Here is a 15,085-nt window from a genome sequence, read left to right on the forward strand (position 1 = left end):
TCACCTTGGGGGTTCGGTGCCTCTGAAGCGTGCGGAGACAGTTCATCCCCATCCAAGCCTCAAACATCTTGCCTTGAGGCAGTGGCACTAGAAAGAGAGATCGCAGATATGGAAGAAATATAGTTCTGAAGGGAACGGGAGAGTTCATGTGCAAGTGAAGTGATCCCCTATCCCATTTATACCCAGAAGTAAACCGGTGGCATTTAATTCGCGCAGCGTCCCAAGGAACGCTACAGACAAAACGTCTCTGGCTCGATTTCCAACGTCGTCTGCAACCCTGAGGTTAAAGGAGTCTCGAGAAGGCGCACCTCGAACACTGGGACGCCAAGAAGTACCGCGTGATCAAAGACTACGGAAATACCTCTCAATTTGTGGGCCCAGTAAATTCGCGGCCCAGGCCCGTTCAGCATATGGGCCCAGGGACAGAACCAAGGTCTTGTATGGTTCTCGGACTCAAGCCTATGGGGAAACCAAGTACGAAAAATTATAAAAATTACAAGTTTTGGACAGAACCAAGGCCTTGTATGGTCCTCGGACCCAAGCCAATGGGGAAACCAAATACTTGGATAAGAAAAGGTTTGAATCTCGTAAGATGAGTTACTTGATAAAAATGTCAGGTCACTTCACCCACGGCTTAAACACCATAAGAGGTTAAGGCCAATAAAGGTGTAAGGAAGGGGGTGGAACGCCCCAGCACTTAGTCATATAAGAAGGCCGCTCATTTGGTGGGTGATATATCTTCAAATGGTTATTCCTTACATGACATCAAGCCTTCGTTTTTCTCCTCGGCTAGCATGGGGTAAGTATTACTCTTCACTGATCGGCCTTATTGTGCCAAGCATTTCTATTAAAGTTATGGCGACGTCTTTTTATTATCAAGTCTTTTGGTCTTAGTCGTCATTGATTTAGATGCTATATTATTGTGCCGAGCAGCGTTTGTAGATTCAAAAAAAAAAAGAGAAGGCATAGAGACAAAACATGCGAAATAAAATAACAACGATTTTTATTAATACGAAAAATTATTACAATGTACAAAGAAGGGCTCGAACGAGCCTATACAAAATGTGAACTGCCTAAGCGATAGTTACATCCGTAGTACAGATAAGTAAACTGCCAGGCGTCTTTTAAACTCGTCTTCAAAGTCTCTCCAATCTTTGCCTCAATACTGCTCATATTATGATAAGAACCTTCTTTGGGAAGAAATGGCGGAGAAGGAAATAGTAAGGAAGAAATCAATGAAGAAGATGGAGGAGATGAATGAAGAAGATGGAGGACATGAGTAAAGAAGGAGGAGAAGAAGAGAGAAGAGATGAAAAGAAAGAAAAAGGAGCAAAAGAGGGAGAAGTGAAAGCACCAGGATGGAACTGGTGCTGGGAAGACTAAGAAAGGGAGACGGAGAATAGCCCCAGTGAAGGAAGAGAGGAAGAAGTAGAGACACTTAGTCCCTGCCTCGATCCTGACTCCCAACACACTGGAGCCATACTAGGTATGCTCATAGGAGAGCGGTTGGTACTGATGATGGGTGTTCTCGACTCAGTCACGCCGAAAGTTTGACGTGACGAGTCCCTGCTTCGGATTTTGACTGAAAGAAGGGTGAGGTTGATTTTGAGTCTTCGCCATCCCTGTCCCGATCGAGCCATAATGAGCTTTATTGGAACATGGCGTTTATGGGAGGGGTTTGGCTCCTGCATCACTCGTTGTTATGATAAAGTGTATCACGATTTAGTTTGTGAACCAGTGGGTAAAATGAACCCTAGGGGAGGCCAAATATTTCAAATCTCAGAAAGATGAGAGGGAATTCTTTACAAAAACAATAACCTCCACTTTTCCTTCTTATACTGAGGGTGGAGCGGGAGACATTTAATAGGTTCAGATATCCAAAGGAATCTGCCAACACAAACATGCCGATTCCGTTTCTCCACCCCATCAAAACAAACCGCCGAATTAAAGCAGCCTCGTAAATAGTGGTCATTAAAAGCACGTTTTGGGATACCCAAACGATAAGAGCGCATCAAGCGCGAAATCAAAAAGCTGCCTCATAGACCGGCGCATTTCTTGGACAGATGAGGAGCCGCCAGCATTATTAAAAGGCCAAGTTGATTGGGCCGTAGGAAGAGGTTTGACATCACCAAAACCCCCCTTTCCAACCAAGAGGTTGGACAGCCGGGTTTTGAGGGGCTATTGTGGGGCCCAAATGATTTGCGGGCCGGGCCCATCTACCTGGGGAAAATCCGAAGGCCCAAGCCGAGGAGGGCTATGGCTCAAACTCGACAAAATAGCCTGTGGATATCGCCGAGGACGGCCTAGTCCTCGGCAGACCCAAAGTCCCCCCCTGAAGGAAGGGTAAAAACGGTATAGGACCGAAACCAGGACGAAAGATCTAAAATATCCAGGGAAAGCTGCTCTTACTGCCATTCAATGCTCTGAACCTGACAGAGCCGCAGTCTTTGGCTTTTACAACCACCCCCAACGACTTTGAATATGGGCTGATGGGACAAGTATCAATTTTGGAAAGGTTGACCCTATACGTGGACGAAGGACAATGAACGCAGGCGAAGATAAAAGGAAAAAGAAGGAACCTAAAAGAGGAGGTTGGGAAAAAAGGCCAGAAACCAGAGCCTCCCAGCCCACCTCCAGGAGAAAGACTCCAGGGGTGTAGGAAAGCTTAAGTTCGTACGAACACCGCGAAAAACCCACTGCCTATCGAACAAGGCCTAGCCTTCCAAACCCACGCTCTACAAATGATATTGTTAGGGGCCTATTCACGCGCGAACCCGACACTGTTACGGTCCGCCACGAATCACGTCCTTACAGTTCTTATTACATTTTCAATGCTTACAAAATTTAAAGAAGATCAAATATCAATTACTATGTTATCAAATAAATGTTATAATTTCAAGTTTTTGTGATCTAAAGTTGTATATAAAAAATAAGTTAATTGATCAAATAGTAAATAACATCCAATTTGAACAAAATTTGATACGTATGTTAAAAACATAAGGAACATAAAATTCAACGGTTAGATTTTCAAAATTCCAAACTAGTTTGGAGAGAAACTTTGTTCATTTACTTCTTGATTGTTTTGAATTGTACATAAACCTCCCTCAAAAAAGAATTGTACATAAACCTTCCCTGAGCACTCACATCGATTTTTTTTTGGGTAGAAAACTCACATCAATATTTATAATTTATATAATAGAAAAAGTACAACATGTTAGCCAACTTAGTCTAGAATTCACCCACATCAAGTCGTGGAAAGTTATATAAAAATACATAACTACTATGGTAACCATACAAATTTACACTAATATTATTCATTTTATATTTAATTTTTATTCTTTCTTTACATAAATCAAGGATGAAAAAAGAGAGATAATGGTGGTTGTTATGTGTAAAGAAAGAGAAACAATTAAAAAAAATCAAGAAAATTGATAATTTAATGAAATGTAGAATAAAATAGATGAATTTAATGTGGGGTATTTTGAAAAATAAGTATATATAATAGAAAAAAAGTAGGTTCTTATTCTAAAACTAGCCTCATTTTCTCTCTTTTTTTTTTTGGGGGGGGGGGGGGGTCTAGTGTATGTGAGATTAAAAATTAAGGAAAATGGAAATTAAAAAAAAAACCAAAAAATTAAATAAAAGAAACCAGTGAGTCTTGATAAAGTTTAAAAAAAGAAAAAAAGTTGGAATGTGGTCTTGAGCGAAATATCAAAGTGGACTGAGAAGTTTTTTTTTCCTTCTAATTTTAATTTTTGGATAAGTTTGTTTTGAAGATATGGATTAGTAGAATACTGCCCTATTTTATATAAAAGAAACCAGTGAGTCTTGATAAAGTTTAAAAAAAGAAAAAAAGTTGGAATGTGATCTTGAGCGAAATATCAAAGTGGACTGAGAAGTTTTTTTTTCCTTCTAATTTTAATTTTTGGATAAGTTTGTTTTGAAGACATGGATTAGTAGAATACTGCCCTATTTTATAGGCATTTTAAGTGAAGTTTGAGATATATTTTTACATAGGTTGTCCTCAAGTTTTTTTCATGTTAAAAGTAAGGTTTATAGGTATTTCTAAATCACATAAAAGTCTAGTCCAAAGAGAGGAATCCTCTTATAAATAGTATAGATATAAAATAAAAAAATTTGCATGAACTGATACAATTGCTTTTCAAAAATAAACTATCATCTCCCAAGTTTGAGATCAAGTGCAATAACTCTCATTGGCTGAGATTGAGAATTTAAAAAGAAACTTTCAATTTTAATTATTGAATAAAAAAATGAGAAAAAATAAATAAGTTAAAATTAAAAAATAAAAATAGTAAAAATATTTTATGAGTAAAGAGGAAATAATTGCACTTCATCCAAATCCCCTTGGCTAGGGCTGTCCATCCTGACCCAGGACCCGACCCACCCACCCAAACCGAAACCCACCCAACCCAAACCGAAACCCACCCAACCCAAACCGAAACCCACCCAACCCGCCACCGGCGATAGTTGGCAGTGGATTTTCATTTTCAGAACCCGAATTTGACGAGTCAGTTGGCGGGTCTTCACATGAAAAACAGAGTCCAATTGACCCGACTGGACTCCTCTCTCCAGACGCAACTCCGACTAGATCTCAATGAGGTCCATCGAGATCTAACTAGATTTCAACGAGATCTATCAAGATCCGGCCAAATTTCAACAAGATCAGTCGAAATTCGGAAAGATTTCAATGAGATCCGTTGAGATCTCCACTGCTGACATTGAGATCGCCACCATTGAGATTCGTCAGTTTCAACCCAACAAAAATCATCGCTGACCCAAACCGAAGCCGACTCGACCTGTGGTTTTCGTTGGTTGATGGCGAGTTAGCTTCTTTGCCACCCAAATCTGGCGAGTCAGTTCTGAGTTGGGCACAAACCCGACCTGGACCGACTTGTGGACAAGCCTACCCTTGGCATAACACCATTAAAAAGTCACTAGGAAAAATTGATATATTATACTTTTTACCATCACTTTCCAATTGAAATAATCATTTACCCTCCAAAACCATCGTATGGTTGCTTTTCTGTCTTCCCCTGTGACTGAAACCTAGTCCCTCTCTCTCGCACCCTTATGATCGAACCCCCTTTTCTTTGATTTTGATTTTCCCTCCCTTGGTCTCCAATCTCCATTGAGAGTTAAGGTGTGAGTTTCGATTTTATGATGTAGGTTTTGTGGATGGTGGCAGATTTCTAAAGGTGTTTGAATTAGTTTGACACGTAAATAGATGTGATTCCAAAGCTGGTTGTTGATTAATCAAGGAGGGGTAAATCAAGTTGGTTCAACCAGTGGCATATCGAGTATACAAGCTTGGACAATTCGGTGAATTAGATATTTGGGTTTTTCTTGAATTTTAGGTGATTGTTACTTGATGATTAAAGGAATTCAAAATTGGAATCACACCTACCCACGCATGTGGTATTGAAATTTATTCAAGTCGCTAATTAACATATATGCTTATGCAACGGCAGAACAGGTGGGTTGGTAACCAGAGGCTGTTTTGGGACAGATTTGAATAACTAGTGTACAAAATATACAATAAGTTTCCCGTAGAGCTACATGGAGATTGGAGAGGAAGGTGTACTGTGCCAAGGATAAGAATAATTGGGTGGTAAACGAAAGAAGCTAGATTTGTCACAAATCCTAAATAAATCATCTTTCATTACTTACTTTTAAGAATGCTTAAGGGAGAAAGTGTTAGTTTATTTTGGAAGAAGGAAAGTAAGGTCTGTAAAAGTAAGGTCTGTATAGTCCAAAACAATAAGGAAAGTTAGTGTAATTTTAGTAACTTTTTATTTTTATTTTTGAGGGAAAGTAATTTTAGTAACCTCCCAGTGCAATTTTCCAAATTTTAATAAGATGTTCTTGTAATAAAAGCTTATAACACAAATAGTATTATTATATAACTAGACTCATCACATACGTTTTGCGTGCATAATAAGACTTTTTTTTTTTTATTCAGTAAAATACTCCCTCCGTTCCAATTTATTTGTCATTCATTCCATTTTGGGATATCCCAAAATATTGTCATGTTTCTAAAATTAGAAGTCATTAATTTACTAATATTCCTATTATACCCCTACTTTATTTCCAAAACAATTTGAAAAGAAAACTAACAAATATTTAAAATATTAAACTTTTTTTTTTTTGAAACCGGAACCAATATCATTAATTTAGAAAAGAAGAATCCAAATACAACGCATCCACAGCAGGTGGAGGATCCTCCTCCAACCAAACAATTTCATTGTCAAGTAATCTAGCAAACCTAGCCAAAGAATGAGCAACACCATTAGCACTACGCCTAATACAATTATAAGAGATGGACCTGAAACCTGCAGCCAAACACCAGATGTCTTCGTAGATTAAGCCAAGTCGTGATAGGTCTGGTTGGGCCTGAGTAATCATCTTCATCACCAAAGCATTATCGCCTTCCAGTACTATCTCTGTAAAACCCGCATCAATGGCAAACTCAAGCGCTTTACGGCACACCATCACTTCCACCTCCTCACTGTCACGCACAGCTCCTCCTCGTACCGCTAAAGCAGCCATGACGTCACCCTTTTCATTCCTAATCACAGCCCCATAACCTGATGCAGCGCCCTCATCAAAACAAGCACCGTCGAAGTTCAGCTTGAAAAAAGTTTCTGGTGGAGGCTGCCATGTCTGTTGCACTGGACAATGATTCGGGATAGGCAGATTCCATTCCTCCTCGGAAAGCTTCACCAGAAGACCTGTGACCAATTTAAAATATTAAACTAATTGGGCACCTTTTTAGTTTCTTCATTAAGAATAACACTTAAAAAAAAAAATTGATCAAAGACTCAATCTTACACGCCATTCTCTCTGTTTTTTTTTTTTTTTTTTTTTGCTTTTCCATTCTCTCCAAATTAATGGAACCCCCCCCCTCCCCCCCAAACAAAAATAATAATAATAAAAAAAAAAAAAAAAACTGAACGATCCACTCATCTTACTTTGTCTTTATCAACTATCAAGTCACTGACCTTACTTTGTCTGGAAAGACAAGAATTGAAGAGAGGAATACTCTAGATCTATTTACGTATGAGAATTTTATAGGCAATGAAATATTACAAAAAATTTTCACTTAGGAGTAATTCTTTTTTGCCGCCACCATTAAAAAAAATTTCAAGTTTAAAAGTGAGATAAAGAAAATTTCCTAATTTTTAGGATTTTGATAAAAAGTTTGAAAGCCTAAAACTTATGAACTCTTTTAAAAATAGTAAATTACTTTTTTAATCAAATTTTGTTTTTAAATTTAAAATTATTGAACCAAAAAATAAGGGTATTTTAGAGAGTCTAAGAATTTGTGTGAGGGTATTTTAGTATGCAAAATGTTGAAAACCAAACATGAAACCTTTATTAATAGTATAGATAATATTATTACAACAACAAAAATCTAACATTAAAATTCTTTAATTTCAAAATTTTTGAACCATCATGAAAACATCCATTTGGTTTCTCAAAAAAAAAAAAAAAAAAAAATCCATGTGGTGGGCACATTGATGTGAGGAGTGATGTATACATAGAAGGTTCCAAATTCAATCCATCATACAATTAGTTATTTAGACTTTTGGGATATATTATGGGTAGGAGATTGGAATAGTTCGACTAAAGGTTGGGACATTACTTCCCTATATTATAAATAAATAAATTTTTAAAAAAAACTCAAAATTATGGGGTTGGGTATGGATCTCAAAAAATTTAAAATATAAAAATTAAGATGTAATTAACCTAGTTAAATAATAATAAAAAAATCACTATTTCATAGTTTATGTTTTAAGAAATATTAATGTTAAATTGCAAACTATATCCCTTAAGTTTGGAAGTATTTGGATTTTATACTCTAAAGTTTCAAAATCAGGATTTTATTCCCTAAAATTCTATTCCATTTGCATCTGCAGCCTTTCTATCCATATTTTCCGATAAGTGCCACAAAAACTTATCATGTGTGTTTAGTTTGCCCAATAAAATAATGTGACGTTATTTGTGTAGTCTAAAAAAATTAAAAATGAGATGACATGATAAAAATAGCGTGACATTATTTTATTGGAAGAACTAAATTTGCGTGACAAATTTATGTGGCACTTAACAAAAAATAGGGACGGAGTGGCTACTAATGCAAACAAAATAAAAATTCAAAGGGTAAAATCCAAATTTTGAAATTTCAAAACATAAAATTCAAGGACTTTTAAACTTTAAGAATATAGTTTGCAATTTAGCCAAATATTACTTTTTAGAGTTTTGTGTGTGTGACAACAAGTGTCTTCCATGATACGTCATAAGTTTGAGTGCATGAATCAACCTCACTAAAATAATTGAGAATAAGACTGTCTATCATAAACAATTAATGATAAGACTACCTATCATACCAAAAATGAGAAACTAAATTCGTAACTGATGGTTGTATAAGAAATCTGGAATTCAATCACCGCTTACATCAAAAATTGATTAGTGTCTTAGTCTAATAATAAAGAGTTATTATCAGGAGCGAATGTCATAAGTTGAAACTCTTAAAAAAAAAAAGAGAATTTGGTAACTAATTAATCTAGCCGTTTGAAATTACTTACAATGAATTCTTTGTACAACCAATGGAATTAGGCAATGTGTCTAATTAAATAACAACTTGAGCTAAATGATCATGTGAGTAAACGCAGGCGTCATTTAAGTACTCCCAAGTCTTTGCGGCATCGTTTTGAGTCTGGACTTCATCACCGTTTGAGGTCTGGGCGTTGTTGTATTAGGCAAATACGACACCGTTTTCTTCATTTCTTTTAACAAGTTTGGTGAAGTAGATAATTAATTGTTGTTGCAGGTTGTGTTCCCCAACTTGGAAACGTTGGAACTGTCCTCTATACACTCTGAAGAGATACTACTTCACAACCAACATCGGCCAAGCTCCTCTTTCAAATTAACAGACCCGAGATTTCAAAATTTGCGAAACTTGATCGTGAAAGGCTCTGGCAGTTTAAAATATCTACTGTCATCCTCTACAGCGAGATTTATGATGAATGTCCAGCATCTTCACATAATTGAATGCAAGGTTATGGAAGAGATTCTACACATAGATGAAGAAGAAATACTTTCAGATGCGTTGTTTCCTCGACTAGAATGCTTGGTCTTAGAAGATCTTCCAATTCTTAAAAGATTCTGTATTGACAGTAATGTGGAATTTCCATTATTGAAGAATTTTAGAGCAAACAGTTGCCCTAAATTGAAGACATTTGCATTCATACATGCCAGTTCAAACATGGAGGTTCGTAAAGGACTCGTGGAAATAAATTCAGAGGACAATCGTCATACAACTTCGCAATCACACATCAATGAAAGCGTAGATATTTTTTAAACTTTCCCCCTTCTCTTATTTTTGAGTTCTTTTAAATGCTAAAATTAAAAATCTTTTAGCATATTTAACTTGTACATATGTTTATGAGAATTTGATTTTGTCAAGAGTTGAAAAAGAATTTATTATTGCTGCAGATTGTGTTCGCCAACTTGGAAAGTTTGGAACAGTCCTTAATAGACTTGGAAGAGAAACAGCAAAACCAACATTGGGCAAGGTCCTTTTGCAAAATAACAAACATGCAAACATCCATAACGTTTCAAAATTTGTCGACTTTGGGCGTGTGGGGCTCTGATAGTTTCAAATATTTACTGTCATCCTCCGTAGCAAGATCTATGGTGCAGGTCGAGTGTCTTCGCATAGTGAATTGCAAGGCTATGGAAGAGATACTATTCATAGAAGATTTAGGAGATGAAGAAGAAGAAGAAGAAAGAATTCCTAAGATGTTGTTCCCTCGACTGGCAGTCCTGGAACTAAATGGTCTACCAATTGTGAAAAGATTCTGCGTCGGAGGTAATATTGAATTTAAATCCATGAGGTCACTGTGGATAGAACATTGCCCTAAATTGAAGACATTCATATCCAAACCTTCCAATTCAGACACAGTGATGACTGTCTGCAAAGAAATCAAGGAAATGAATACAGAGGAAATCCCTCGTACTGTTGCTATACAACCTCTCTTCAGTGAAGAGGTAGATATTTTTCAATTTTCCTCGTGATTTAGTTTCTTGTGCTTATTAACCAATGTAAGAGTTGACAACTTAACCAACCATTGCACTCACTCACGAATATTCTAACACTTTATCTTCCATTATGTGAGTTATTATTATTAGGTGTTTCATTAACACATGGGATGAACCCTGCAGGTTGCATTCCCTAGTTTGGAATATTTGAAAATATCCTACGTGGATGACTTGAAAATCATATGGGACAACCAAATCCCCCCAAATTCCTTTTGCAAGCTTCAGACAATGAAAGTTGAATTCTGTGAAAATCTTATGAACATCTTTCAATCTGATATGCTGACAAGATTTGGGAGCCTAGAGAATCTCACCATAACTGATTGTGGTTCACTACAAGAAGTATTTCAACTGCAGGAGCAAGATGCTAAAGAAACGCATGATGTAACTGTCATTCCGTTGAAAGAATTGCGTTTGGATCGCGTACCCAAATTGAAATATGTATGGAATAAGGACCCCCAAGGAATTTTTAATTTTCCAAATCTCAACCTTGATAGTACGGGTTTAAGAAGTTACTGGTCAGACTCAGTGCCTAGTGACTAGATGTCTCACGTAATTGGAGAATCTTCAGATGGTTGTCTTAGGGGTGGAATAAATTTTTTCTTTGTTGCTCTAGTCCTGCTCTAGTATATGTAGGTTATAGTAGCTGCTGTATTTCTGGTAGACTGGTATTTGTTGCTGTTGGCTTGCCTTTTTAGGAGTCTTGTTTGTTTGTTGTTTGTACATTGTTGCTGGGTTTCCAATCAATTTTCTTGAATTTTATAAAAAAAAAAAAAAAAAAAAAAAAAAAAAATTGTTGCAGCGGAAGGAGCAAAAGCTATTGCTAGATTTGTGCTACCTCGAGAAAATCCTGAATCTTATACTAGGACTAATGCGGAAAGATACATGGACTCATGGAGGTGAAAATTTTGAGATATTTGCTTCTGAACGTCTAAGCTTTCAAGAAACTCTAAAAGAGAGCAAAGTTGATATCTTCATTCAACAGATTTTCTTGGTGTAAGAGGTAAAAGCCTTAACTAATCTTTTTAAATGTTTGAGTTGCAGTGATAGAAGAGATGTTACTTCTTTATGAAGTTATAAGAAAAGTTTTTCTTCTTGATGTGATAAAAAATTTGTTGAATCCTTGTGTTCATGCATGTAGTAAGAGCTTTGGATGATTAATTCATTTGTAGTTTTCACTGAGTAATTAGTTTCAACTATTTGTTCATAAACCACTTATGAATTTTAGTTTTAAACTTTTTGTTTTGTTTTGAAATTTTTTTGCCTTAAAGAAATCTTTTTATTTTGTTTGTTGTTCAGATTATCATTTATTTACTCTTATCTAAAATAATTTGTAAATTTCGTTTTCTTAGAGCAGTTTGAACTCACAAATGAATGATTGAAAAAAGAAACCAAAAGAAAAGAAGAAGAAATGTTGCTTGGTTTTAATTTTTAATTTTGTTTATGAACTTTGTGGTGTTGAAGGGCTTGTGATTGGAGGAAACGTTGTGCATAGATCTTTTTGGGGATTTTTCAGAAAATAACTACAAAACCCAAACAATATCATTAGTTAGGAAACGTTTCAAACTAATTGGGTTTTTAGCAATTCGAGTTCAGAGGGGTCGATTTCCTGGGTTTTTTATTTTATTCTTCCAAGAAATCGAGTTGAAAGAAGTTGGCTTCTAAGCCTGGAAAACGAGTCCAAAGGACTCGGTTTTAACGGAAGGAAACCGAGTCCTTTGCACTCGGTTTCAAAGCCTGGAAACCGAGTGCATTACACTCGGTTTCCAGGCTTAGAAACCAAGTCCTTTGGACTCGTTTTCCAGGCTTAGAAGCCGAGTCCTTTGAACTTGGTTTCTTTGTATGCAAAACCAGTCCAATTCTCACTCCCATCCCACAGGCGAAGCAGAATTTGTACAACAAAAACTCAGAGGCAAAGCTGAATTTGTACAACAACAGAACTCAGATATAGGCAATTGTTTTGCTTGCAAATGAGATTGACAACAATGTCAATGAACTAAAACATCCATCAGCCCGTGGTCATATAACACATACCATAAAAGCATTGCCAAAAAAAGTTATTGCAATAGCCTTCTGGTCAAGTGGTTGAATAATGACAATAATGTCTGCCTTTTAACAGTTGGGAGAAGCTATAAAAATGGTTCAAGTACCTTTGATTAAGATTGTACAAGAATAAGGGTTCTTCACATTTTCAACAAAGGTATACTTCTCTTCCCCTAGGATATGCTCATAGATTAGTCCAGCCCAACCAAGGGAACCAAGAGTTAAATCATCTACAGAATTCACAGCCTCTCCTCCACAGGCTAAAACCAATCGTTCCATATTTCTCCTCTTTGCTCTCCGAAGGGCAATAATCTAGAAAAGCAGTGAATTAGAAAACTGGAAACAAGTTAAAGTAAAATGCAACAAATTATAGTATAACTGATAAGCTCACAAGAAATTTACAATGCAAAACAACTGCTCATGTAATCCTCATACTCATCAACAAATATTGTACCAGGCATGTGAAACAGAAGTCTACAACATGATTATATACTGAACAGTAATCATCAAATAAGTGACCAGAATGACTTGATTTGCAACATGTAAATTTAGCATCTCAAAGGAAGTAGTATGGCATCAAGTATTAGTTCCACCCCAAGTTTTATTCACCAACATTGATTGAGGATTAAATTTGACAACAAAGTGATCAAAGTTACTAGTAGCATGGGATCCATGTTTTATCCAACACTGAATAAGAACAAGAAAAAATGAATCTCAATATGTGATTGCAATTGTAAAATAAATCTACTCCTAAGTTGATCAGAAGGTGCAGGGAAAAATTGTCAAAAACCAAAGAAGATTAGAGGGAAGAATTCAACCTCGCACAAGGATGAAAATCTTTGCATGGTCAGTGATTTTGGCCTGAATATAAGCCAGAAACCGAGTTCATTTGAGTCGGTTTCTAGGCTTTAAAACCGAGTTCGTTTGAGTCGGTTTCTAGGCTTTGAAACCGACTTCAAAGAACTCGTTTTTTGGGCTTAGAAACCGAGTTCAACGAACTCGTTTTTCAGGCTTAGGAACCGAGTTCTTTGGACTCGATTTCCTTTTAAAAAAACTGACAGCATCAGTTCCATTAGTTCATCTCATCACTCCCATCCCACAGCAGCATCAGTTCCCCACAGCAGCAACATCACGTGGGCATCACAGTTCCCCCACAGCAGCATCAGTCCCCAGCCCTCCACGTGTCTGTGGGTCCCAGTTGGACCTGTCCCTCTTGCCGTGGGGTCTCATAAGTTCTCTGTATTGTGAATATGTCTTCCATATCAGAAACTCAGTCTCTATATTCAGCTCTTCTCTTGAAACAACTTTCCTAAACTCCCTTACACTCGCAGAACACTCATCACACAACATTCTCAGGTAATATTTTTACAATATTGTGATTATTTGCTAGGTTTTTTTTAAAGAAAAATTTAGAACATATTAGGAAAAGTTTTGTTTTTCTTATTTGTTAGTGTAAATATTGTGATCACACTATTTGTTAGTAGTATATTGTGATTATTTGCTAGGTTTTTTTTAAAGAAAAATTTAGAACAGATTAGAAAATGTTTTTTTTTTTCTTATTTGTTAGTGTAAATAGTGTGATTAATTTATTTGTTAGTATATTGTGATTATTTGCTAGTTTTTTTTTTTTTTTTTTTTTTTAAATTAATGTTAGGACACATTTATATAAGATCATGAATCTACTTAAGAAAAAATATCTATAATGAGTAGTAATTTAATGATTAATTGTTGGGAATATTTAGTAAATAATTGTGATTAAATTACAACATATTGGGGAATTTTTTTTTGTTAGTGTAAATATTGTGATTAAATTATAACATATTGGGGAAATATATATATATATATATATTTTTGGTTAGTGTGAATATTGTGATTAAATTATTTGCTAAGTTTTTTTTTTTTTAAGAAAGTTAATTTTGTGATTATTGGGAATATTTAGTACCAAATATTGTGATTATTATGTTATTACAACATATGGGAATATTTGTTTTGTTTGTTAGTGTAAATATTGTGATAATATGCTAAGTTTTAAAAAGAATTAAAATTGTGATTAATTATTGGGAATATTTAGTACTAAATATTGTGATCAATTGTTAGGAATATTTAGTACTTTTAGGTCTTTCTCATGGATATGAAATGGATTATGAGTTTGATACCTAAGATAGTAGTCTTTTTACCATAAATTATTTCAAGATATATTTGTTTAATATTTGTAACTGAGATGTCAATGGATAACTAGTTAGTATATAATATTTTTGTTCATCATAACTTATTTAAATGGGTTTTGAAAGTCATGCCCCTAGAATGATTTCGAATTTTTAAAAAATATGAAATTGGTAATGACTATTTTTGTAAGATTACTAAAGGTGAGTATATGCAAATTTGGTTGAGGTTAGTATTGTTGGCATTTCATACGCAAAGTTTTGTGATTGATGTTGATTGAGCGTTATAAATTTGTCACTAACACAATTGCACTTGATGATCTATAGGTTGACAATGATCTATATAAATATATACTACGGTGGACCCCTTAGCAATGCCAACCCTTATGATGGAGTCTCATTTCAAGGTCCGGGTATCCAGTGCTACTATATGATGATACGCCGTAAGCTAAAGACCCTGAATGAGCTGAAAGTAAAAATTATGGAAGAGTTGCAAGTGAACCCTGCTTTGCATGACATACATATTACTTTCCGTTCTCCATATGAAGTCCTCAATCAATGCATTAATTACAGATATATGGCGATAACAGAGGACAAACATGTGAAATTCATGTTTAGTAAGATGGACAAATGGAAACAAGCAGCAGATTTTGAGTTATACGTCACTTTGGAGCCTCGTGCAGAAGTCGGCGTAGAGGACGAAATTGTACAAACAACTACATCTCTACAGTTTGCAGTCCTAGATGATCAATGCACCACATTGG

The 15,085-nt window shown here is 35.7% G+C and overlaps 1 protein-coding gene across 2 annotated transcripts in view; it reads left to right on the forward strand.

The window, feature by feature from the left end:
• Positions 1–10,871, forward strand: part of LOC115979881 — a 24,164-nt gene extending 13,293 nt beyond the window's left edge. For both annotated transcript variants that reach the window (XM_031101962.1, XM_031101963.1), the window contains exons 3-5: positions 8,849–9,364; positions 9,514–10,068; positions 10,243–10,871. In XM_031101962.1, coding sequence (XP_030957822.1) covers positions 8,849–9,364; positions 9,514–10,068; positions 10,243–10,659 — 1,488 coding nt within the window. In that variant the 3' untranslated portion in view covers positions 10,660–10,871. The remainder of the gene's footprint in view (positions 1–8,848; positions 9,365–9,513; positions 10,069–10,242) is intronic.
• The last annotated feature ends 4,214 nt before the right edge of the window (positions 10,872–15,085 follow it).

Source organism: Quercus lobata, chromosome 3, assembly GCF_001633185.2.
Source record: "Quercus lobata isolate SW786 chromosome 3, ValleyOak3.0 Primary Assembly, whole genome shotgun sequence".
Classification (NCBI taxonomy): domain Eukaryota; kingdom Viridiplantae; phylum Streptophyta; class Magnoliopsida; order Fagales; family Fagaceae; genus Quercus; species Quercus lobata.